Source organism: Notolepis coatsorum, assembly GCF_963971535.1.
Source record: "Notolepis coatsorum genome assembly, chromosome: 15".
Lineage (NCBI taxonomy): Eukaryota > Metazoa > Chordata > Actinopteri > Aulopiformes > Paralepididae > Notolepis > Notolepis coatsorum.
The window spans coordinates 65,991,622-66,017,614 of record NC_140179.1 but is presented as its reverse complement, the minus strand read 5'-3'; the positions used below and the strand labels follow the sequence as shown (position 1 = coordinate 66,017,614).

General features: G+C 46.0%; 1 protein-coding gene across 1 annotated transcript in view; it reads left to right on the top strand.

The window, feature by feature from the left end:
* Positions 1-13,065, top strand: part of rab3c (RAB3C, member RAS oncogene family) — a gene marked incomplete at both ends in the record, with an annotated part of 45,570 nt that extends 32,505 nt beyond the window's left edge. Inside the window, 2 exons of the mRNA XM_084330242.1 lie at positions 5,238-5,362; positions 12,875-13,065. Of these exons, the coding sequence (XP_084186368.1) occupies positions 5,238-5,362; positions 12,875-13,065 (316 nt within the window). The remainder of the gene's footprint in view (positions 1-5,237; positions 5,363-12,874) is intronic.
* Between the last annotated feature and the right edge of the window lie 12,928 nt (positions 13,066-25,993).

Genomic DNA, 25,993 nt, shown 5'->3' with positions numbered 1-25,993 from the left:
AACCTCCTCCTCCTCCTCCTCCTCCTCCTCATCATCTTCGATGTCCTCCTGAGGCACAGTCAGAATGGAGGGGACGTAAAATGCAATCAAATCGCCGTCCTCTTCTTGGCTCTTCATCATCCACTCCCTGGAGGGGACATAAATGGGGGTCGACTCGTCCTCCTCATCATCATCATTGTCTTCTTCCTTATTATCCTCACCATCGTCGTTCCCTTCATTCTGAGGAACTCTCTGGGGAGGATCCAGCAGGTGGCTCTTCATCATCCACTCGCTGGAGGGGACATAAATGGGGATCAACTCGTCATCCTCACCTTCGCTGCCCTCTTCTTCATCGCTGTCCTTTCCTCTGGACTCCGACCACGGCTTGTGAAGTTCTAGGGGGAGTTTACGTATCTTGTGCTTGCACTCCTTGGAGCTGAAATCAACACAGTGATTAGTAAAGACATCAGCACCATTGTTGTGATATTCATTGGCCGGTTCAATGTTGCGCCTCTCAGTCAAGACTCTTATTGATGATGCTTGCTTGGCTGCGCGCTTTTCCAATTCCAATTGCAGATTTCTTTGTTGTTTCTTTAAATTGGCACGGTCAATTTCATAATTCAAATCTCTTTGTTGTTTCTCAAGCTCTTGCCTTTTCTTTAAATTGGCAAGGCGTTCCATTAAGCTTGCCTTTTCAGCTTTAGCCTTTCTAATCATAGAGGCTATTTTACTACCTCTATGACTGGTTGGCCTCATCTTGGCTTCAGACATGTTATTTATAATTTTTATTTATCCTTTGTAGTTTGAATGTTGCATTCACTTGTTGCTTCAGAGCCTTCAAAAGTGGGTTTCCTTTCCTTTCTGCTTAGTATATTATGCAGTAACGTAATATATAATACAATGAAAAGAAACTTCAAATTTTCACTGATGTAGGGCTATATGGAACTGGGAATTTTATTGCCACACATCCGCGATATCCAAGCGAACAATTTAATTTCCATACGTCCAGACGGCATTAATTGCGATGGTTCAACGTAATACGGCATCCAATCCGTTCCATTCAATACGGCTTCCAGTCCGTTCCATAATCCACAATATCACAATTAATTAGTCTGAAGTTAGGATCCTCCTCATGGCGTTCGCACGGAACCGCAACAATGTGACAATGTCCCGACTCACTTTCCCATTTGCAATTACAGCATAGCGTCCAAACAATTCCATCTTCACGGAAGGCGTTTACAGCTCTTCACGCTATCCATTTCAATTTCAGGTAATCCAATAACAGAGGTTTCAAATCTTCTTACCTCTCTTTCATTCGTGAGGAAAGTTGTCCTATACTTTACTCACGTCCTTTCTTCGTGAGGAGTTTTCCAGCTTTGTACTCACTCAGCACACGTCCTTCTTCCATTAGGTAATTTTCTACTTTGTACTCACTCAGCACACGTCCTTCTTCCATTAGGTAATTTTCTACTTTGTAGTGGCCGCTTGTCGCTCCCCAGTGAATTGACAAGCGTCCACGGTGCACCCGCTAATAGTGGCTCCTACTCGGTCCCAAAGTTGTGATGTTGAATGAATTGAATGTCCAAAGTTGCCGCCGGTTCGGTTTACAGGTTTATTGTTGTCCAAAGGTGAATGATGGTGAATGAAGGGTTAAATCAGAACAGTTGTCAAGTGCTCAGATGAAACAGTGAAACAGCAGTGAAACAGCAGTGAAACAGCAAGAAAATTGTATCCTAACACAGGTGCACAAAAACTGCAGTGATCACCTTGGCTATTTATAGTAGTGGGCTGTAATGGGTGGTGAGCCCTCTAGTGTCCAAACATAATTAAGACAGTACTCTAAACAGTGCAATTCTAATATATAATATGATATGTAGATAATAATAATACTAATAATAATAATAATAATAATCAATAACAAAAAACACTCATTCGGCCTTTACAATTACATCTGTCCTTATTGTATTAAATATTCTCTATTTTAACAATTGAACACTAACTAACATTGACAATATTGATCTGATTGTGTTAAATATGCTCTATTTCAATACTAATTAACATTGACAATATTGATCTGATTATGTTAAATATTCTCTATTTCAATACTAATTAACATTGACAATATTGATCTGATTGCGTTAAATATTCTCTATTTCAATACTAATTAACATTGACAATATTGATCTGATTGCGTTAAATATTCTCTATTTAAATAAAAATTAAAGACAGTTCACTGGGAGATCCAGGAGCAGGGTAGTCCGACCAGCGAGGGTCATACAGGGGATACAGGATGAGCGCTGGGAGGGGAGCCAGGTCGTGGACAGGCGGGGTTAGACACGGCAGGACAGGGGGTTAGACACAGCAGGACAGGGGGTTAGACACGGCAGGACAGGGGGTTAGACACAGCAGGACAGGGGGTTAGACACAGCAGGACAGGGGGTTAGACACAGCAGGACAGGGGGTTAGACACAGCAGGACAGGGGGTTAGACACAGCAGGACAGGTGGTTAGACACAGCAGGACAGGTGGTTAGACACAGCAGGACAGGGGGTTAGACACGGCAGGACAGGGGGTTAGACACAGCAGGACAGGGGGTTAGACACAGCAGGACAGGGGGTTAGACACAGCAGGACAGGGGGTTAGACACAGCAGGACAGGGGGTTAGACACGGCAGGACAGGGGGTTAGACACAGCAGGACAGGGGGTTAGACACAGCAGGACAGGGGGTTAGACACAGCAGGACAGGTGGTTAGACACAGCAGGACAGGGGGTTAGACACAGCAGGACAGGGGGTTAGACACAGCAGGACAGGGGGTTAGACACGGCAGGACAGGTGGTTAGACACAGCAGGACAGGGGGTTAGACACAGCAGGACAGGGGGTTAGACACAGCAGGACAGGTGGTTAGACACAGCAGGACAGGGGGTTAGACACAGCAGGGCAGGGGGTTAGACACAGCAGGACAGGTGGTTAGACACGGCAGGACAGGTGGTTAGACACAGCAGGACAGGTGGTTAGACACAGCAGGACAGGGGGTTAGACACAGCAGGACAGGTGGTTAGACACAGCAGGACAGGTACAGGAATAAACAGGCTGCAAGCAAAGAACGATGACTGACTGGGTTAGCTGAGAATACAGCCTGGCACCGTCTTGCAGTATGGGCTGGGTCTGGGTGCTAGTAGTCAGGTGATTGTCTTGCAGTATGGGCTGGGTCTGGGTGCTAGTAGTCAGGTGATTGTCTTGCAGTATGGGCTGGGTCTGGGTGCTAGTAGTCAGGTGATTGTCTTGCAGTATGGGCTGGGTGCTAGTAGTCAGGTGATTGTCTTGCAGTATGGGCTGGGTGCTAGTAGTCAGGTGATTGTCTTGCAGTATGGGCTGGGTGCTAGTAGTCAGGTGATTGTCTTGCAGTATGGGCTGGGTGCTAGTAGTCAGGTGATTGTCTTGCAGTATGGGCTGGGTGCTAGTAGTCAGGTGATTGTCTTGCAGTATGGGCTGGGTGCTAGTAGTCAGGTGATTGTCTTGGTCTGTTGGTTTGGATTTTTTTTTATTTTTTTTTATCTACTTTTTCTCCCCTTTTTTCTGTATTTTTCTCCCATCCCAATTTAGTCGTTATGCCAATTCCCTTCCCTCCCTTCCTGGTCGTTGCACGCATTTCCCCCCCACTTGCCGGTCTAGGGAGGGTTGATAGATACTATCACATGTCCCCTCCGATACATGTGGAGTCAGCCAGCCACTTCTTTTCACCTGGCAGCGAGGACTCTCACTGGGGAAGCGTAACCCGTGGGAGGCTCACACTACTTCCCCCAGTTCCCTCCCTCGCTGTGCAGGCGCCCCGACCGACCTGTAGGAGTCGCTGTTTACAACGACCAGGATACATACCCCACTGGCTTCCCACCCGCTGACACTGCCAATTGGTTAGTATGGACGACCGACCAAGCCGGAGGCACCGCTGACAGTTGGATTCGATACCAGTGTCTCTGCGGTGGTAGGCAGGCACTTAGTCCGCTGCGCTACCCAGCCGCGCCGGTTTGGAATTTTGTAAAAATTAAAATTGTGTTTCTCTGCTAAGCTGTAGACTAGTCTACTATGGCCGGGATAGAGGTGTTAGTTGCTTTCCCACGTGAAGAACTCTTGTAGCATTGCACTAGAGACCCGCTTCTTAGAATTAGTGAAAAGTATGACGTTGATATAAGTGGTCTGAGTGATAAACGTACAGGGAGTTTAAGGACTGTGGTTAGTGGTCTGAGTGATAAACTTACAGGGAGTTTAAGGACTGTGGTTAGTAGTCTGAGTGATAAACGTACAGGGAGTTTAAGGACTGTGGTTAGTGGTCTGAGTGATAAACGTACAGGGAGTTTAAGGACTGTGGTTAGTAGTCTGAGTGATAAACGCACAGGGAGTTTAAGGACTGTGGTTAGTGGTCTGAGTGATAAACGTACAGGGAGTTTAAGGACTGTGGTTAGTGGTCTGAGTGATAAACGTACAGGGAGTTTAAGGACTGTGGTTAGTGGTCTGAGTGATAAACGCACAGGGAGTTTAAGGACTGTGGTTAGTGGTCTGAGTGATAAACGTACAGGGAGTTTAAGGACTGTGGTTAGTGGTCTGAGTGATAAACGTACAGGGAGTTTAAGGACTGTGGTTAGTGGTCTGAGTGATAAACGCACAGGGAGTTTAAGGACTGTGGTTAGTGGTCTGAGTGATAAACGCACAGGGAGTTTAAGGACTGTGGTTAGTGGTCTGAGTGATAAACGTACAGGGAGTTTAAGGACTGTGGTTAGTGGTCTGAGTGATAAACGTACAGGGAGTTTAAGGACTGTGGTTAGTGGTCTGAGTGATAAACGTACAGGGAGTTTAAGGACTGTGGTTAGTGGTCTGAGTGATAAATGTAAAGGGAGTTTAAGGACTGTGGTTAGACAGCAGTTGTTTGATAAAGGCGTACTGGTGGCTAAGCAAGAGGGACCAGGTACTGTAGGTCACGAGCAGCGCTGTCAGGTGCGGTTCTGTCAGGTAACTTAACCTTTGAACAGCAAAAACAGTTGCTTTTATTACAACTGTCTCATGACCAAGAGAAACATAAGATGGAGATGGATAAGGAAGGGGAAAAACATAAGATGTATTGTATTTTTGACTGTGCCTTGCTGCAAACTGCATTTCCCTTGTGGCTCAATAAATTAACATCTGGATCTGAACACCGATCAACACAGTGACCGATTGATCTGATTATTGATCTGATTATTAAATGCAATATTGTGTGTTTCAGGTCGACCCAGATCAAGACGTACTCCTGGGATAACGCACAGGTGGTGCTGGCCGGGAACAAGTGTGACATGGAGGAGGAACGTGTGGTGTCTGTACAGAGTGGCAGGCAGCTGTCAGAACAACTGGGTAAGTGATGGAGGAGAGGTGGTGTCTGTAGAGAGAGAGGAGAGGGTGTCTGTAGAGAGAGAGAGAGAGGGTGTCTGTAGAGAGAGAGAGAGAGGGTGGTGTCTGTAGAGAGAGAGGAGAGGGTGTCTGTAGAGAGAGAGAGAGAGGGTGGTGTCTGTAGAGAGAGAGAGAGGGTGTCTGTAGAGAGAGAGAGAGAGGGTGGTGTCTGTAGAGAGAGAGAGAGAGGGTGGTGTCTGTAGAGAGAGAGGAGAGGGTGGTGTCTGTAGAGAGAGAGGAGAGGGTGTCTGTAGAGAGAGAGAGAGAGGGTGGTGTCTGTAGAGAGAGAGGAGAGGGTGTCTGTAGAGAGAGAGAGAGAGGGTGGTGTCTGTAGAGAGAGAGAGAGGGTGTCTGTAGAGAGAGAGAGAGAGGGTGGTGTCTGTAGAGAGAGAGAGAGGGTGGTGTCTGTAGAGAGAGAGAGAGAGGATGGTGTCTGTAGAGAGAGAGAGGGTGGTGTCTGTAGAGAGAGAGAGAGAGAGAGAGGGTGGTGTCTGTAGAGAGAGAGGAGAGGGTGTCTGTAGAGAGAGAGAGAGGGTGGTGTCTGTAGAGAGAGAGAGAGGGTGGTGTCTGTAGAGAGAGAGAGAGAGAGAGAGAGGGTGGTGTCTGTAGAGAGAGAGAGAGAGAGAGGGTGGTGTCTGTAGAGAGAGAGAGAGAGAGAGAGTGGTGTCTGTAGAGAGAGAGAGAGGGTGGTGTCTGTAGAGAGAGAGAGAGAGAGAGGGTGGTGTCTGTAGAGAGTTTGATTGATTGAATTGATTGAATACTTTATTTTGACACAATCGTAGGACAAACATTTGAAAAACAAACAATAACAGTGTCATCACGCTGGTCAAAAATGGATAAAACACAATAAAACTATGGCTTGTTTCCATTGTGGTCCATACATGGAACGTAAAAAGGCACAAAAACACGAATGGACATGTTGTACACGAGACAGGACACCCTAACAATAAGTACAATAACACCTAACCTGAAAACTCATACAGTCAACTAATAAAAAATATAAACCCTTAAAAGCAACTCACGATAAAAAGAGATAAAAACTAAGTTATGATAAAAGAGATAAAAACCATATTAAGACCAATTTGAGTTGCTGCTGAGCCATGTTTTTAGGGTGGATTTATATCTGAGAGGGGAGTTCAGGAGTTTTATGAATGTTGGCAGTAGCCGAGTAAAAACATGCATCTTTCCCCCATGCATGTCCTGTGGCAGGTGAGAGAGAGAGAGAGAGAGAGAGAGAGAGAGAGAGAGAGAGAGAGAGGTTATAGATCGTATAGCTTTACGCTCTGCTCTATTGGAACTATCCCTTTATCCACTCTAATAATGAATAACTTTCTCCACATGCACACACCTATTTACCTCCGCCTGGCCACACCCACATCCGCTCCTATATAAGCGGGGTTGTGGCCACAGAATCAGCTCATTCCCTACTTTCACCACCGAAAGTGTCTGTGTACACCACTTTAAGTTTAATGCCAAAGTAGTTTGTTGGAGAGGAGCTACGTTGACATTGTATCTTTGTTTTTTCTCTCTCGCTATCTTTCGAAAAAACAAAGAGATAATGTCTTCACCGTCGGAGGGTCTAGACGACTACAACGCTACCCTCCACCAGCGCTTCACTATCGCGGCGTCCTCCGTGCGTCGTGGGCCGTCTCTGGTTCCACGTCGTGGCAGGCAGGTGCGCCTGGGCGGCGCCCGGAGGAGAGTGTGCTTCGCCGAGGGGCCGTTGAGCTCCCATCTCCTGTGAGGTGGCCGAGTTCCGGCCCTGGTTCCCCCGCCAGAGGGCAGTCGGCCGATAGGCAGACAGTTCCTCTGGTGGCCGGGGATTTGCGTCGCAGACTCTTCGCCTCGGCTCGCTCTCGTCGTAAGACGGCGAGCAGCGGGGGTGAACGGCCTGGTGTTAGTGTTGTGCTGGAGCCGAGCGAGAGTTCTCTCGCCTCTTCTCTATATCCGATGGAGACTGAGGATTACATGGAGGGGGCGGGGGCTCTCTTGTTCGAAGGCCCAGCGGAGACGTGTCACTCTCCCCTTCGGGGAGTGGCAGGGAGTGCTACGTCTCCCTGGGGATTCTCGTACTCTGGGACTGGGTTAAAACCTCCACCCCATGGGACGAGATGCCCAGCTATCTGCCGCGTCGGACGATGGTGCCCAGTGCAGCCTCCCGTACGCGAGGGATGCGAGTGACGTGGAACAAGGTATGCAAGGGGAGTTGCTTGCCTTGTTCCCCGAGATCATGGCGGCCGCCGCAGCCACCAATGGCGTGGTGTTGCCGCAGCCACTGCCGGCACCTGTTCCCGATGACATGATAGGTCATCTTTGGCAACGTCGTCCTGTGAGAGAGACGGGCGTTGTCTGCCCACAATGGAGGCTTATGTGGCGCGGGGACAGGTAATATCCCGCATCGTGCCAGTCACGCGGGTGGTGGGTTTGGTCCAGGGGCTAAGGGACGGGGTGCCTCGACTTGATAGCCCGATGGCAGCCATCCTTTGCCCCGAGATGGTGTGGGAGCCATTAAGAAAGCCAGTTCCCCAGGGGAAGTCGGCTAGGCAGTTGGCTTCATGGAGTGACCAGGTGTACATCGCTTCGACACAGAGCCTAGCTGCAACCTCCAACATTGTGCAGCTGGCGCGCTACATGTCGGGGCTGATGGCGGGCAGGACGGTACTAGATGACCATCAACGGTACCTCCACGCCCAGGCGGCTGGAGCCATCCTGCATCTGACCCAGCTGCAGGCGATAGCCGCCGGGAAGGAGCGCGTCCTGGCCACTCTCATCCAGCACCACCTTTGGCTGGAGCAGGCGCGGGTGCCGGACCAGAGGAGGATTCCACTGCTCACGGCCCCCCTCTCCGATGCTGGACTTTTCGGGTCGGCCATGCAGCAGATGACAGCAGCCTGCAGGGAGCTGGAGGAGGAGCGCTCCGTGCTCCAGCCCCTTTTTCCCTGACCCGATGCCACCGGTGATGTGAGGAGGAGGAGGCAACGCCGGCAGAGGCCTGCGGCCGTTGCCACCATCACCACCGCCGCTGCTGGGCCTTCCGCGAAGAAGGCCAGGAATGGAGGAAGTGCCTCTACCGCTGCAGCCAGTCGCCCTGCGCCCGGAGGGAACGGTAGGGATCGACGTGACCAGGAGGCTCCTCAGCACCGTCCCTCCGGGCCGGCTTCCCGTGGGGGCAAATGGCGTTCTGCACGCGGCAGGCGACGCTAGTGACTCCCCTGTTTGCACCCCCCCCCCCAAAATATGATTTTGTTATCAAATAAAGCGTCCCTCCTGGTGAGGGACTGTTTTTTGTTACAAAACGTGTGTTTATTCACTATATATTTGGGGATACGATGTAAACCCTCAACTACTGTTGGGGTTGTGTTCTCTGAAAATAGTTTTTTGGTCGCTATTATGTATGAGCTTAGCAAGGCCTGTAGCTAGCACTTGGTCGAGGACTTATGTCTTCTCTCGTCATAAAAGACGGCGTTCTTCTTGCAGTAGTAAGAGTGAACTTTTGCCTTTTTTATTGTATGAAGGGGGTTGTGTGTGTTCATGTTCTACCTTTAAGTAAACGTGGCATTGAGTCCACAACTGGGTTGAGTGTTAGCCTGCAGAAGTGGTTACATATATAGCTATTGTACCAAGGTCCTTGGACCCTCTCTTTAAATTGAGGGATCAACCTCCTTGGGGGTTGTCTCCCTGGCACGCCGACTGGCCCTGCAGTGTTGTGGGGGGGTAGCCTCTTGAAGAGTGCTTCAGAGCGGCATGCCAAGGGGGGAAGGGCCTGCTCTTGATTTGGGCCCTGTCCGATACGCTGGCGATGTGGGAGGTGATGTCACCAGTGATCGTCTGGTGGGGTCCCGATGCTGCGCCCTCGTTGGCCTCACCAGGGCCCCTTTTTTCAGGGGGTCCTAACCCTCAGGTTGTCCTAGGGCTGGGACCTCCTCCGCGCTCCGCTGCTGCAGCCTTGCCACGGGGTTGGGTTCTTGACCTTCGACCCCGTGATGTTGGGGGCTGTGACGGGGGTGTTTTGCTTCCCGTCCATTCCCTGGTGGCATGTGGGATGCCCGCCCGAGTGGTCGCAGGTCCTTCTGAATGAAGGTAAGTCCCACGGTCTGCTCACCCTGTGCGTTTGAGGTGCTAAACCCTCTTCGCACAGTCGGATCCGATCCTCCTCCCGCCCTCCACTAGGGAGGGCCGGGGGGCTCGGGTCCTCGCCGGTTCTGATGGTTGTAGGGGGCCTCAGCGGGTACATCTGTCCAGCTTTTCGCTCTGCTCAGCTCCTGTGTTCCAATAGAGCAGAGCGTAAAGCTATACGATCTATAACGTAAGGTTATCCTATAACCCTAGTTATATGAGTATAGCAAGCGCTCTGCTCTGACTCACTGAGGACCCCATGGTCTTCACCTTCGTGGTGAAAGACTTGGGAAGGAGCTGATTGTGTGGCCACGACCCCGCTTATATAGGAGCGGATGTGGGTGTGGCCAGGCGGAGGTAAATAGGTGTGTGCATGTGGAGAGAGTTATTCATTATTAGAGTGGATAAAGGGATAGTTCCAATAGAGCAGAGCGCTCGCTATACTCATAACCAGGGTTATAGGATAACCTTACGTTTCCTCTCTCTGTTTCCTCTCTCTGTTTCCTCACTCTGTTTCCTCACTCTGTTTCCTCTCTCTTTTTCCTCACTCTGTTTCCTGTTTCCTCTCTCTGTTTCCTGTTTCCTCTCTCTGTTTCCTCACTCTGTTTCCTCACTCTGTTTCCTCTCTGTTTCCTCTCTCTGTTTCCTCTCTCTTTTTCCTCACTCTGTTTCCTCTCTCTGTTTCCTCACTCTGTTTCCTCTCTCTGTTTCCTCTCTCTGTTTCCTCTCTCTGTTTCCTCACTCTGTTTCCTGTTTCCTCTCTCTGTTTCCTCACTCTGTTTCCTGTTTCCTCTCTCTTGTTTCCTCTCTCTGTTTCCTCTCTCTGTTTCCTCACTCTGTTTCCTCACTCTGTTTCCTCTCTCTGTTTCCTCTCTCTGTTTCCTCACTCTGTTTCCCCTCTGTTTCCTCTCACTGTTTCCTGTTTCCTCACTCTGTTTCCTCTCTCTGTTTCCTCTCTCTGTTTCCTCACTCTGTTGCCTCTCTGTTTCCTGTTTCCTCACTCTGTTTCCTGTTTCCTCACTCTGTTTCCTCTCTCTGTTTCCTCTCTCTGTTTCCTGTTTCCTCTCTCTGTTTCCTCTCTCTGTTTCCTGTTTCCTCACACTGTTTCCTCACTCTGTTTCCTCTCTGTTTCCTCACTCTGTTTCCTCTCTCTGTTTCCTCTCTCTGTTTCCTCTCTCTGTTTCCTCACTCTGTTTCCTCACTCTGTTTCCTGTTTCCTCACTCTGTTTCCTCACTCTGTTTCCTCTCTCTGTTTCCTCACTCTGTTTCCTCACTCTGTTTCCTCTCTCTGTTTCCTCTCTCTGTTTCCTCATTCTGTTTCCTGTTTCCTCACTCTGTTTCCTCACTCTGTTTCCTCACTCTGTTTCCTGTTTCCTCACTCTGTTTCCTCTCTCTGTTTCCTGTTTCCTCACTCTGTTTCCTCACTCTGTTTCCTCTCTCTGTTTCCTCACTCTGTTTCCTCTCTCTGTTTCCTCACTCTGTTTCCTCTCTCTGTTTCCTGTTTCCTCACTCTGTTTCCTCACTCTGTTTCCTGTTTCCTCGCTCTGTTTCCTCACACTGTTTCCTCTCTCTGTTTCCTGTTTCCTCTCTCTGTTTCCTCACTCTGTTTCCCTATTTCCTCTCTCTGTTTCCTCACTCTGTTTCCTCTCTCTGTTTCCTGTTTCCTCTCTCTGTTTCCTCACTCTGTTTCGTCTCTCTGTTTCCTGTTTCCTCACTCTGTTTCCTCACTCTGTTTCCTCACTCTGTTTCCTCACTCTGTTTCCTGTTTCCTCTCTCTGTTTCCTGTTTCCTCACTCTGTTTCCTCACACTGTTTCCTCTCTCTGTTTCCTCTCTCTGTTTCCTCTCTCTGTTTCCTCACTCTGTTTCCTGTTTCCTCTCTCTGTTTCCTGTTTCCTCACTCTGTTTCCTGTTTCCTCTCTCTGTTTCCTCACACTGTTTCCTCTCTCTGTTTCCTCACTCTGTTTCCTCTCTCTGTTTCCTCTATCTGTTTCCTCTCTCTGTTTCCTCACTCTGTTTCCTCTCTCTGTTTCCTCTCACTGTTTCCTGTTTCCTCACTCTGTTTCCTCTCTCTGTTTCCTCTCTCTGTTTCCTCACTCTGTTTCCTCTCTCTGTTTCCTCTATCTGTTTCCTCTCTCTGTTTCCTCACTCTGTTTCCTCTCTCTGTTTCCTCTCACTGTTTCCTGTTTCCTCACTCTGTTTCCTCACTCTGTTTCCTCTCTCTGTTTCCTGTTTCCTCACTCTGTTTCCTCACTCTGTTTCCTCTCTCTGTTTCCTCACTCTGTTTCCTCTCTCTGTTTCCTCACTCTGTTTCCTCTCTCTGTTTCCTGTTTCCTCACTCTGTTTCCTCACTCTGTTTCCTGTTTCCTCGCTCTGTTTCCTCACACTGTTTCCTCTCTCTGTTTCCTGTTTCCTCTCTCTGTTTCCTCACTCTGTTTCCCTATTTCCTCTCTCTGTTTCCTCACTCTGTTTCCTCTCTCTGTTTCCTGTTTCCTCTCTCTGTTTCCTCACTCTGTTTCGTCTCTCTGTTTCCTGTTTCCTCACTCTGTTTCCTCACTCTGTTTCCTCACTCTGTTTCCTCACTCTGTTTCCTGTTTCCTCTCTCTGTTTCCTGTTTCCTCACTCTGTTTCCTCACACTGTTTCCTCTCTCTGTTTCCTCTCTCTGTTTCCTCTCTCTGTTTCCTCACTCTGTTTCCTGTTTCCTCTCTCTGTTTCCTGTTTCCTCACTCTGTTTCCTGTTTCCTCTCTCTGTTTCCTCACACTGTTTCCTCTCTCTGTTTCCTCACTCTGTTTCCTCTCTCTGTTTCCTCTATCTGTTTCCTCTCTCTGTTTCCTCACTCTGTTTCCTCTCTCTGTTTCCTCACTCTGTCACTGTTTCCTCTCTCTGTTTCCTCTCTCTGTTTCCTCTCTCTGTTTCCTCACTCTGTTTCCTCTCTCTGTTTCCTCACACTGTTTCCTCACTCTGTTTCCTGTTTCCTCACTCTGTTTCCTCTCTCTGTTTCCTGTTTCCTCACACTGTTTCCTCACATTGTTTCCTCACTCTGTACACTGTTTCCTCTCTCTGTTTCCTCACACTGTTTCCTCACACTGTTTCCTCACACTGTTTCCTCCTGCGCTGCCTCTCTCTGTTTCCTCTCTCTGTTTCCTGTTTCCTCACACTGTTTCCTCCTGCGCTGCCTCACACTGTTTCCTCACACTGTTTCCTCCTGCGCTGCCTCTCTCTGTTTCCTCTCTCTGTTTCCTGTTTCCTCACACTGTTTCCTCACACTGTTTCCTCTCTCTGTTTCCTGTTTCCTCACACTGTTTCCTCACACTGTTTCCTCATTCTGTTTCCTCCTGCGCTGCCTCTCTCTCCCGACAGGCTTCGAGTTCTTCGAGACGAGCGCCAAGGACAACGTGAACGTGAAGCAGACCTTCGAGCGCCTGGTGGACATCATCTGCGAGCGCATGTCGGAGAGCCTGGACGCGGACCCTGCCGTCACCACGGGGGCCCCCACGGCCAAACTGACAGACAGCGCCCCGCCCCTCCAGCCGCCCGCCTGCAACTGTTAGTGGTGGACAGCAGGGGGAGCTCCGGGGACGACACAGGGGGGGGGTTACAGCACTGTGTTGATATAGCAGGTTGTGTTGCAGGAAACACCACCCAGCTATTTGTACATCCATGAGTCGTTGCCAGGCGACGGGGAGAATGCCCAGGGAGGGGGGGGGGGGGGGGCGCAGGCCCAGGATCTGTGTGGATATAAGATAATGTACTTTTTGGATTATGAATAATAATACAATTTCATTATCTCGCTAATTTCAATGAGAACATCTGCCCATGTGAGCATGGCTTTAATTTCAACGAGAACATCTGGCCATTAGGGCTGAGCCCAAACGTTCGAACGTTCGGACCTCCGTTCGCTACGTTGGCATTCGAATCTTAATTAATGGGTTCGAACCTCCGGTTTTTATTTATTTTTTATTTAAAATGTTTAGTTTTAAATGTTTTTTATTTATTTTTTTCACAAGAAATATATATCAGAATGTGATTTAAATCAGAATATCACAGTAGCTACTATGTTGTGTTTACAATAATGCGAAAGTCCCCTGCGAACACAGACACAACAGTCTAGTCGATGATGAGGAGGGGTCACCGTCATACATTATCAGGAAATTAATCAATCATGCAAAAAAGAGAGAGTTGAGTGACTTCATAATACAATGTTTCCGAATGGACGTTTGGATTAAACCAAGTGTATGCAGTGATGCTTTCCCAGCGGAACACAAGTTACTTAACGTTACACAGGTATATGTTATGCACGTTAATTAAGCTATGCACGTTTAGCTGGCTAACGTTAAGATAGCAGGAGCCGTCGGCCAACAAAGATGTTGTTTCAACAAATGGATTCACAAAATGGATTTCCATCCAAACGTTATTGAAGCCTCCCGTGACCAGTAAGTAGGTACTACTACTCTTAATAACCGCAGCAATATGTGCATAATTATGCGCTACGTTATATGCGGAAATGTGTGCTATGAAAAAGTATTTAGGAGCAAATTTTTTGCATGATTTAAAGCGATGGTTCGAACGTCCGTTCGAAAGACCCATGGCGAAGGTTCGAATCCCAAAAACAGGCTTCGGGGACAGCTCTACTGACCATGTGAGCATGGCTTTCATTTCAATAATTTCTCTTCCCTCCATGTCTGAGGTTTGTCACAAGGATTCTGCGTTTCCAACAACCACCCTGCACGCTATACTTCTGAATTCATAGTGTTCTCATGGCGTGCCCTGCCTTTACCGACTGATACGGTGCAAAGCCATAGACACAGCTCATTGGCCCTTTAGCCCGTTTCAATCACCGATTGTTTGCCTCCCAAGACGTCTGCGACGGTGACGTAGTGGAACACTACGGATAGGATTTTGATTTCTCACGTGGGTCTCAGGGCGGATACAATCCTGCGTCTAACTTAACGTTCAACTTGATGTTCGGTCTGATGTGGGAGACAGTGCTGTTTCCAGAGTCGTCTAACATAACTCTCACAGCGTTCTGGTGTATTTATCTAGAGCAGCTCACGGCGTTCTGGTGTATTTATCTAGAGAAGCTCACTGCGTTCTGGTGTATTTATCTAGAGCAGCTCACTGTGTTCTGGTGTATTTATCTAGAGCAGCTCACTGTGTTCTGGTGTATTTATCTAGAGCAGCTCACTGTGTTCTGGTGTATTTATCTAGAGCAGCTCACTGCATTCTGGTGTATTTATCTAGAGCAGCTCACTGCGTTCTGGTGTATTTATCTAGAACAGCTTACAGTGTTCTGGTGTATTTATCTAGAGCAGCTCACTGCATTCTGGTGTATTTATCTAGAGCAGCTCACTGCATTCTGGTGTATTTATCTAGAGCAGCTCACTGCATTCTGGTGTATTTATCTAGAGCAGCTCACTGTGTTCTGGTGTATTTATCTAGAGCAGCTCACTGTGTTCTGGTGTATTTATCTAGAGCAGCTCACTGCATTCTGGTGTATTTATCTAGAGCAGCTCACTGTGTTCTGGTGTATTTATCTAGAGCAGCTCACTGCATTCTGGTGTATTTATCTAGAGCAGCTCACTGTGTTCTGGTGTATTTATCTAGAGCAGCTCACTGCATTCTGGTGTATTTATCTAGAGCAGCTCACTGTGTTCTGGTGTATTTATCTAGAGCAGCTCACTGTGTTCTGGTGTATTTATCTAGAGCAGCTCACTGCATTCTGGTGTATTTATCTAGAGCAGCTCACTGCATTCTGGTGTATTTATCTAGAGCAACTCACTGTGTTCTGGTGTATTTATCTAGAGCAGCTCACTGCATTCTGGTGTATTTATCTAGAGCAGCTCACTGCATTCTGGTGTATTTATCTAGAGCAGCTCACAGCATTCTGGTGTATTTATCTAGAGCAGCTCACTGTGTTCTGGTGTATTTATCTAGAACAGCTCACTGCATTCTGGTGTATTTATCTAGAGCAGCTCACAGCGTTCTGGTGTATTTATCTAGAGCAGCTCACAGCGTTCTGGTGTATTTATCTAGAGCAGAGTCTAACATCCCTCATAGTGTCTGGTGTATTTATCTAGAGCAGAGTCTAACATCACTCTCACATCATTCTGATGTATTATCTATCTGACAACTTTATTCACCTTACTGTACATCGACAGCAGTCAGTCAGACAGCCAGACACTGCTGTGGCGACACGTGTAATATTACTGGGTATGGAATAATACTACTATACATGTGTAATATTACTGGGTATGGAATAATACTGTACTATACACGTGTAATATTACTGGGTATGGAATAATACTGTACTATACACGTGTAATATTACTGGGTATGGAATAATACTACTATACATGTGTAATATTACTGGGTATGGAATAATACTAATATACATGTGTAATATTACTGGGTATAGAATAATACTACAATACACGTGTAATATTACTGGGTATGGAATAATACTAATATACACATGTAATATTACTGGGTATGGAATAATACTGTACTATACACGTGTAATATTACTGGGTATGGAATAATACTACTATACATGTGTAATATTACTGGGTATGGAATAATACTAATATACACGTGTAATATTACTGGGTATGGAATAATACTGTACTATACACGTGTAATATTACTGGGTATGGAATAATACTATACTATACATGTGTACTATTACTGGGTATGGAATAATACTAATATACATGTGTAATATTACAGGGGAATGGAATAATACTACAATACACGTGTAATATTACTGGGTGTGGAATAATACTACTATACATGTGTAATATTACTGGGTATGGATGGAATAATAATACTATACACGCGTAATATTACTTGGTATGGAATAATAATACTAATATACACGTCCCACTCATCTCACTCTTCTGCTACTTTGACGTGCTTGTGAACTAGGTCGTGTGGATAGTGCTGTCAAAGAGGTCATAGGTCATAGCCCTCTTCCTGCAGACCAGTTGTCAGTTTAAAGTCTTACAGTATAGCAGAATCATAGAACGGGGTAGTCTGTCTGTGCTTTAATTTATTTTTATTATTTATCACTTTGCTTTCTTTGTATCGTATGTATTTTCTATTCATTGGTAAATAAAGCTGCCAAATATATGATTTAGTAGACTATAGTTAGCAGGTGTGCACGGGATGCCTGGGTTATAGTAGACTATAGGATGCTAAACTACTACAGTATATCCTACAGTGTTTTGTTCAACGTGTCTATTTTTCAATGGATTTGGAGGAGCTTACGACTTCCGGTGAACCATTTCAATCTTCCCAAGAAACAACGCGCATACCCCCCCCCCCCCCCCCCCCCGAGTCGACCGCTCTATTCGCCGCTCTATTCGCTTCTATCTATTGATCTAAAATGCAGCGCGTTACTGTCGACTGTCGAGAGCCTCTTTTTAAAAGCCAAAAAGCCGCAGGTGTCTGAGACAAAAGCAGTGCCAAAAAAAAAAGAAAAAAAAAAGCGTTGCTCCTCATTTCGCATCGTCAGCTGTTTTTGCATTTAGGTTTAAAAAAAAGTTGCATGAAGACGATACTGACTGAGTATTTAGATTTATATTCTAAGAATGTGTTTATAAATATCAATTCATGTCATAGATTTAAGAGCATCATTATAGCTCTCGCTATACGATGCAATGGGCCAATAAGTGCAATATTTTATGAATTAATTCCTGTAAATACTTTCCCCCGTCCTCCTAGTAGTATAGATATATCTGCAGTAGTCGAGTATTCAAACACTGGTGGCATAGCGCTGAAAAACCAGGTACAATCTCTGGAGCTTATAACGCTTCATCCCTGACCTGCAGTGATTGCGTCTCATTTAGTGCGTATGTTTGGCGTGTGTGTGTGTGTGTGTGTGTGTGTGTGTGTGTGTGTGTGTGTGCGTGTGTGTGTGTGTGTGTGTGTGTGTGTGTGTGTGTGTGTGTGTGTGTGTGTGTGTGTGTGTGTGTGTGAGAGAGAGAGAGAGAGAGAGAGAGAGAGAGAGAGAGAGAGAGAGAGAGATTGTTATTATATAATGTTACACCTGTGATGTTTGTGTGTGTACCTTTGTTTAGTTTTTTTTAACAGATGTATTCCTGTGCTGTGTGCCGTTTCCTGCTCCGTGGTGGTTGTTGGTTGAAGTTGTATTAGTTATATTATGATGTTAAAATGCAGCGTAGATGTGAAAGTTAGTCAGGGAAACAAATCGGTCTATGCCATAAGCCACGCTGATGTAAATCAAATGATAATAATAAGGGAATAATATGCCACATGTTTATTACAGAGACCTGTGTGTGTGTGTGTGTGTGTACTGTATGTACATGCGTGTTTGTTTGGGTTTGTGTGCGGTGTGTATGAGGTATTAATGCCAACAGCCATGAAATAGGTTACTGTGCTGTTCTCTATTGATCTGCAGTAGGTTACTGTGCCGATCTCTATTGATCTGCAGTAGGTTACTGATCTCTATTGATCTGCAGTAGTGATCTCTATTGATCTGCAGTAGGTTACTGATCTGATCTCTATTGATCTGCAGTAGGTTACTGTGTTGATCTCTATTGATCTGGTCTGCAGTACAAGTTTCAGATCAGTGTATCTGTTCAATAAATAAGGTGGTTATTCACAGCCAATCCTGTCCTGTTATAGCATTAAACTATGACTTGACACAGAACTGGGTATTACACTTGTACCTTTAAGTGCAAGCAATGTAAAAAGTATGTTTTTGAGATGATAGGAAATAAAAACAAATTGTATTCACTCGTGTCTGTTTCTTGAAGAGACGACGAGCTTCGTCCTGTGATGCATGTTTCCTGGACTCCTGCCCAGACGTGGCGTTATGGTTGTTTTCTTAAAGGAAAACTCCAACATTTTGGGGAAATTAGCTTATTTGCCATCTACCCTGGAGTTAGACAAGAAGATACATACCTTTTTCTTCTCTGTGCATGCAGTAGGAGTAGGAAGACGTTGGGAACTAGGCTAATGGAGGAACCTACTTCCAGTGACTGATGCTAAGCTAGGCTAACGGTGCACGTCTTCCTACTCTACTGCATGCACAGAGAAGAAAAAAGATGTATCTTAACACTCCAACATTTAGCAACATAACACTCCTAGCTTAGCGTCAGTCACTGAAAGTAGGTTCCTCCATTAGCCTAGTTCCCAACGTCTTCCTACTCCTACTGCATGCACAGAGAAGAAAAAGGTATGCATCCGTATCAGTTGGTGTTATTAGTACTATATCAAAGACAACAACCTTTTGTAGTTCACCTACTACAGTATGTGCTTTTTAATTTAGACCTGGGCTTATATTGAACCGTTGTTCCTGAGCTGACCAGAAGATGGCGCTGCACAGCATGCAGTGTGTAAGGAGGCTGTGTTTACACTCTCCCAGTGAGAGTCCGCGCTATAGACGCGGGCTTGCATACACGTGTCGGAGGAAGCAAGTGATAGTCTCCGCCCTCCCGGACGCGTCTATACTTTCCGCAACAGAGCTCGGTTTCCGGGTTCCTCTGATTGGCCGCGACCCCCACGTGACCCGCGCTAGCACGCCCCCTTATCCACCGCTGCTGCTGCCGCTCTGCTCTGTGTGTTTGTGTTGCAGCACGCACCAGAGCGGCAGAGGTCCCTGCCTTCTCAATTTATACGCATGGAAGTATTGACGACGCCGTAACGAATCATTAAAAAAATATACCGTTAACTGAATATGTTGTGCCTTTACACATATGTTGGATTATGTAATTGGTTTGTCATGACAAACAAATTAAAAAATCGCGATTTACCCGCTGGCTACAACAACACACAGTGACTGCATGTAGTTTGTTGTAGCCACCTCCTCAGAGGCAGGAATACTAAGCTCCCCTTAAGCTCCAGGAGAGAGGAGAGAGGCTGAAAACCCGCAGTTCTTGCCCGACTGATGGGAGCCGAATCCCCGGATCCGATTTGTCTGATGAATACCCCCAAAACATGGAGGTCCCGAATGTATTGATTGCGCCGTAACGAATCATAAAAAAAGATACCGTTAACTGGAATATGTTGTGCCTTTACACATATGTTGGATTATGTAATTGGTTTGTCATGACAAACAAATAAAATATCGCATCGCCGGCTGTCTCTGGCTTGCTCCAGCGGACACCAGAGCTCAGCCAGCGGCGAGAATATGCTGCCGCGAGCGGCATCGCTGAGCTCTGGTGTCCGCTGGAGCAAGCCGGCGATGCGATATTTTATTGGTTTGTCATGACAAACCATATTGTGCCATATGTGTAAAGGCACAACATATTCCAGTTAACGGTATATTTTTTAATGATTCGTTACGGCGTAGTCAATACTTCCATGCGTATAAATTGAGGAAGGCAGCGACCTCTGCCGCTCTGGTGCGCGCTGCAACACAACAGACAGAGCGAGAGCGGCAGGCGTGGATAAGGGGGCGTGCTAGCATGGGTCACGTGGGGGTCGCGGCCAATCAGAGGAACCCGGAAACCGAGCTCCGTTGCAGCATATTCTCGCCGCTGGCTGAGCTCTGGTGTCCGCTGGAGCAAGCCAGAGACAGCCGGCGATGCGATATTTTATTTGTTTGTCATGACAAACCAATTACATAATCCAATGTGTAAAGGCACAACATATTCTAGTTAACGGTATCTTTTTTTAATGATTCGTTACGGCGCAATCAATACATTCGGGACCTCCATGTTTTGGGGGTATTCATCAGACAAATCGGATCCGGGGATTCGGCTCCCATCAGTCGGGCAAGAACTGCGGGTTTTCAGCCTCTCTCCTCTCTCCTGGAGCTTAAGGGGGAGCTTAGCCAGCGGCGAGAATATGCTGCCGCGAGCGGCATCGCTGAGCTCTGGTGTCCGCTGGAGCAAGCCGGCGATGCGATATTTTATTGGTTTGTCATGACAAACCATATTGTGCCATATGTGTAAAGGCACAACATATTCCAGTTAACGGTATATTTTTTTAATGATTCGTTACGGCGTAGTCAATACTTCCATGCGTATAAATTGAGGAAGGCAGCGACCTCTGCCGCTCTGGTGCGCGCTGCAACACAACAGACAGAGCGAGAGCGGCAGGCGTGGATAAGGGGGCGTGCTAGCGTGGGTCACGTGGGGGTCGCGGCCAATCAGAGGAACCCGGAAACCGAGCTCCGTTGCGGAAAGTATAGACGCCTCCCGGACCGACGGTAGGGGGTAGAGTGCGCAACGACCGGGAAGGGGATTGGGAATTGGCATAACGACTAAACATTGGGATGGGAGAAAAACGGAAAAAGAAGGGGACCAAATATAATAAAAAAATAAAATAAAAACATTGATCTCCAACCTTTGTCAATCAAGTTGTACATGTTTTAATTTATTGTTATCCTTACTTGTCTTATTATGATTTTATATGCCTTTTGTTTTGCTTAACTCTGTATGTACACTCGACGTGACTGTAAATGAGGGAAACCTCAGTTGCCTTTCGAGTTTAAATAAAGATTTGAAATGAAATTTCATGTGGTTAGAATTCTGGGAACTGAACATTCGAATGATGATGTAATTACATTTACATTTAGCTGAATGCTTTTATCCAAAGCGACTTACAAGTTCTGTACAACAAGTCAGCAGGAAGGGCACAACTCTATCAGCTGAGTAACAATGTTCATCAAAGTGTTGAGTGATACAGTGTAGGGTAGTTTATTAGGACAAGTGCATGATGACAGTAAGGTTAGTTAGGGTTAGAATTCTTTTTTATTTATTATACTTTTTTTTTTCATGTCATGATAGCATTCTGAGAAGATTATCCAAAAATGTGCACCTGAAAGGATTATACAATATGCAGTCAGCAACCCTGTCACTAGAGATATGAGCACGACTCACCCCATTACTGCTAGCATAATGATCTAATCTTAAAGGCCCAATCAGTGATTCAATAAGTATTGGAGCAAAATAAACATAATATTCTACTTTACGATGGGTTAACAAAGCCCCGAAAAAAGTATTTTAAATGAACAGTTCATCACTCTTTGAGAATGTATGTTTGAATGTATTATACCCTACATTTACATAAATGAAATAAAATAATCACATGTTGGGGTTTTAAACAACAAATGTATTGATCACCAGTTTGCAGTGTGTATGTTTTTCAGATCATCAGCCAATACATTAATCTCATATAGTAACGGTACTGTACAGTAGCATAGGTTATGGAAGACAACGATTCACAAGAAACCAAAAAGGTAGGCAGAATCAACCCATGCTTTTATTTAATTTGTTGCATATAAAAAGAAAATGTCCATCCATTTTATTTTTAATAATATTTTTTTTACACAAAGTCGTATTAACTACAGTGCTATCCAATAGACTGCAATTAACGATTAACTTTTTTAATCGTCTCGTGAAACTTCCAGACAAGTTGGCATTCTAAAAACATAACCCAAAAAAATAGCTGTCCTGAAGACCTTTTATTTATTTACTTTTTATTGTTTTTTATTTTTTTAAAGTTACAGTTTGTGTATTTCCTCTCATACCATAAAAAAATAGAACACTTAAAATGAAATAAAAAAGAACCCGCACTGCTTCCATTGGTCCATCGGGCTGTATAGAATCTACAGTATATGTGTCAAAATAAAAGCCCCCCTTCACTATAAATACCAACGCTCCAGGAGAAACCCTACAGGTGTAGCGTGAGGAGACAGGAGAAACACTACAGGTGTAGCGTGAGGAGCTGACAGGAGAAACCCTACAGGTGTAGCGTGAGGAGCTGACAGGAGAAACCCTACAGGTGTAGCGTGAGGAGCTGCCAGGAGAAACCCTACAGGTGTAGCGTGAGGAGCGGACAGGCGAAACCCTACAGGTGTAGCGTGAGGAGCGGACAGGCGAAACCCTACAGGTGTAGCGTGAGGAGCTAGACCAAGCGGACGGGAGAAACATTACAAGTGACTCAGCCTAAATGTATGCAGCAGTGGCTGGAGAGACAGACGTGTTCCTCCATCGTAGCTTGGTCACCTAGCAACCCTCAGGCTTGGTCACCTAGCAACCCTCACACACCCCCTCAGGCGCTTCCTCCGCTACGACCCGGGCGGGCGGGGCGGGTGCGCCCCCCCCCACTCGACTTCTGTTAGCAGCTGAAAACACACTTGGAGGTCGAAATATTCCTCAGCGTTGAAAACATATTCAAACTGTATCGCATCAGTTTTTTTTATAGCTAATATAAATATAAACTGTTGTTGCGCCTGGCCACATATTAATATTATACCTTTTCCTTTCTTTTTAGCTCTATTAAGAGTTTTTCTAGACACAGATCACTATATGTCTGTCTAACTGGCAAACTAACAGATTGTCCTGGTATGGTGTTAGGGTTAACAACAGGACAAGAGTGGTAAGGGGTTTAGGGAACATCTCTCCATCTGTAGGCCATGCACCAGTCACTTAGTTAACCTTTGACCTGATCCATCTGTAGGCCATGCACCACTCACTTGGTTAACCTTTGACCTGATCCATCTGTAGGCCACGCACCACTCACTTAGTTAACCTTTGACCTGGGGTAAGTGTTCGGCTGTGAAATAAAAAATGCAACATTTTCAAATGGGTTTGTCTGCAAGCAGGCCACTGTCAATCAGACCAGGACTGTCAATCAGACCAGGACTGTCAATCAGACCAGGACTGTCAATCAGACCAGGACTGTCAATCAGACCAGGACAACCCAGCTCAACAGAATGCAGCAAAAGAGGAACTAGAAAGATAACTTAGAACTAGAGAAAACCAATGACATGCTTTGAATTTAAGGCACAGCCCACGGGCCAAGCAACAGCACCCCCCCCCCCATCCTGTCTCTTCTCTGAGCTACTGTAGCCCCCCCCATCCCTTCCCTTCTCTTCTCTTCTCTTCTCTCTTCTCTTCTCTTCTCTTCTCTTCTCTTCTCTTCTCTTCTCTTCTCTTCTCTTCTCTTCTCTTCTCTTCTCTTCTCTTCTCTTCTCTTCTCTTCTCTTCTCTTCTCTTCTCTCAGACGAGCAACATGTGGATGGATCATGTAATAAACATTCTCTCAACAAGAGGTACTTATACAACCACACCATCACCATTAGGGATGATAAGAGTCAATCATTTACAACAAACAGCATTCTGATGATAATAATAATAATAATAATAACAATAATAATAATAATATAGTATATACAGCACCATAAATACATGTTTGTAAACAGCGATAAAAACCAACTGTATTCCAGGTAAGGTCATCGGGTGAGGATGAAAAAATATTTAACATGGCACAAATTTAAAAAAAATTATAAAAGAAAAAAGATGGAAATTAAAATGAAATAAAAAGAAATATGTTGAAATGACACATCTTTAAAACTAGCAGTCTTTCAAAAGTGATGTTGAATATTTCAAGGTTGTTTATTTTTTGTATTTTCTTTTTTTCATTTGTTGATTTTTCTATACTTTATGTACATAGTCAGAGAGGGGGGAGGGCATATTGGGGTATTGTAACTGGCAAGCCTGTACTGCGGTCTATGCTACAGTGTACTTACTGTACCGCCTTAATATGGCAAAAGAGACACAACAATTAGAAAAATATATCAATAAATAATAGCATCAGTCGGAACGACAGCAACATAAAGGAAAGACTCTGAGGTGAAACAGAAACTCGTTCCAAGCCTAAAACCAAATGTGCATGAACGTGTTTTGGCTGTTTTTAAACAAACAAAAAGTATAGTGGTGATATATGAACATATCAGTGCATTAGAGTATCTATGTATAGTTTTAGTCGTCCTCAGACCGCTACGCAACAGAGCTGATTGTCTTGGTTTCCTGTCAACAAAAACAAAAAGAAGAAGAAGAAGAAGAAGAAGGAACTTGTGTTTTTGGGACAAGGACGACGATGACGTACATTTCCTCGACGTGAAAATTAACAAACGAAAAAAAATAAGGTAAACGACTGATGTGGCTGTGCGGCAGTTAAACCCTTTCACTGCCACACGACAGCCGGTTAACACTTTCACTGTGACAATACAGAAGGTTAGCCCTTTATATCACACAACCGACGGCGATGCTCCATCAATTAGCGCGGATGTGGAGCTAATGATGCTAATGATGGAGCATCGCCGTCGGTTGTGTGATAGTAAAGGGTTAACCTTCTGTCGTGTGGCAGTGAAAGAGTTAAAGGGGCACTTCACCCCAAAAAAAACAATATGCCCACCAGTGATGTCATCGGGGACATTGAATCCTTGTGCTGTGTGTTAATTACACAATTAACAAATACAAATAATAATAAGAAAATCTTGCTATAAAAAATGTCACCCAGCGCTGTCTCTGCGCTCTCCTAAACCCACCGCCACCATTGACCTCTGACCTCTGGGGGCTACAGGAACACAAGGGACACCACGCACTCTGATATGGACGCTCTCGTCTCGTTCACGACAAAAAGAAATGCCAAAGAAAAAAAATATCTAGAAAATATCTCTGTTCGACGTACAGTACGATACAAAAAAAAATAAACCAAAGAGGTCTGAGACGGTGCTCTCGCTGTGACACGTGTTCTGTTTAGTAGTTTTGTGTGTTTTTCTCTCAGTTTCCAAGGAAGACGTCATAACTTCAGAAAAAAGTGTCTTGAAAGTCCCACAATGCATTGCTCCCTGTGTGCTGCTGGCTGCTGTCGTGTCCCATATGGGGGGGGGGGGGGGGGGGGGGGGGTGAGGGAGGGAGGGAGGGAGGGAGGGAGGGAGGGAGGAGGGAGGGAGGAGGGAGAGGGAGAGGGAGAGGGAGGGAGGGAGGGGGAGGGAGGGAGGAGCTGTCAGGCTCTGGGTTAGGAAGGGTTCTCTGTCAGGAAGGGTATTTATTCTCAGCCCAAGAATGAGAATCAGGAGAGAGTGAGAGAGAGAGAGAGAGAGAGAGAGAGAGAGACAGAGAGACAGAGAGAGAGAGAAACAGAGAGAAGAGAGAGACAGACATAGAGAGAGAGAGAGAGACAGACAGACAGACAGACAGACAGACAGACAGACAGCACAGACAGACAGACAGACAGACAGAAGACAGAGAGAGAGAGAGAGAGAGAGAGAGACAGACAGAGAGAGAGAGAGACAGAGAGAGAGGGAGGGAGACAGACAGAGAGAGGGAGGGGAGGGGAGGGGGTGTAAAGGAGACACAAACACACCACTTCAGTACAGGAATGGAAAAGAGTTTTCCTGAGTGCAAAAGGAGGGAGGGAGGAGGGAGGGAGGGAGGAGGGAGGGAGGAGGAGGGAGGGAGGAGGAGGGAGGGAGGAGGAGGGGAGGGAGGAGGAGGGGAGATGGAGGAGGAGGAGGGAGGAGGAGGGGAGGAGTGGCTAAAGGTGAGAGCAGTGTGCACTTTGGAACGATAAACAACAGACGTATAAAAAGAAAGAAATAAGACACACAGACTCTACATGTATAAATAATAATCTGTGGTTTACTAAGAGGAACAGTTCATCCAAACACTCGCTATGTATCGGCTTTCTCCTCCACCTCCTGTTCATCCAAACACACTG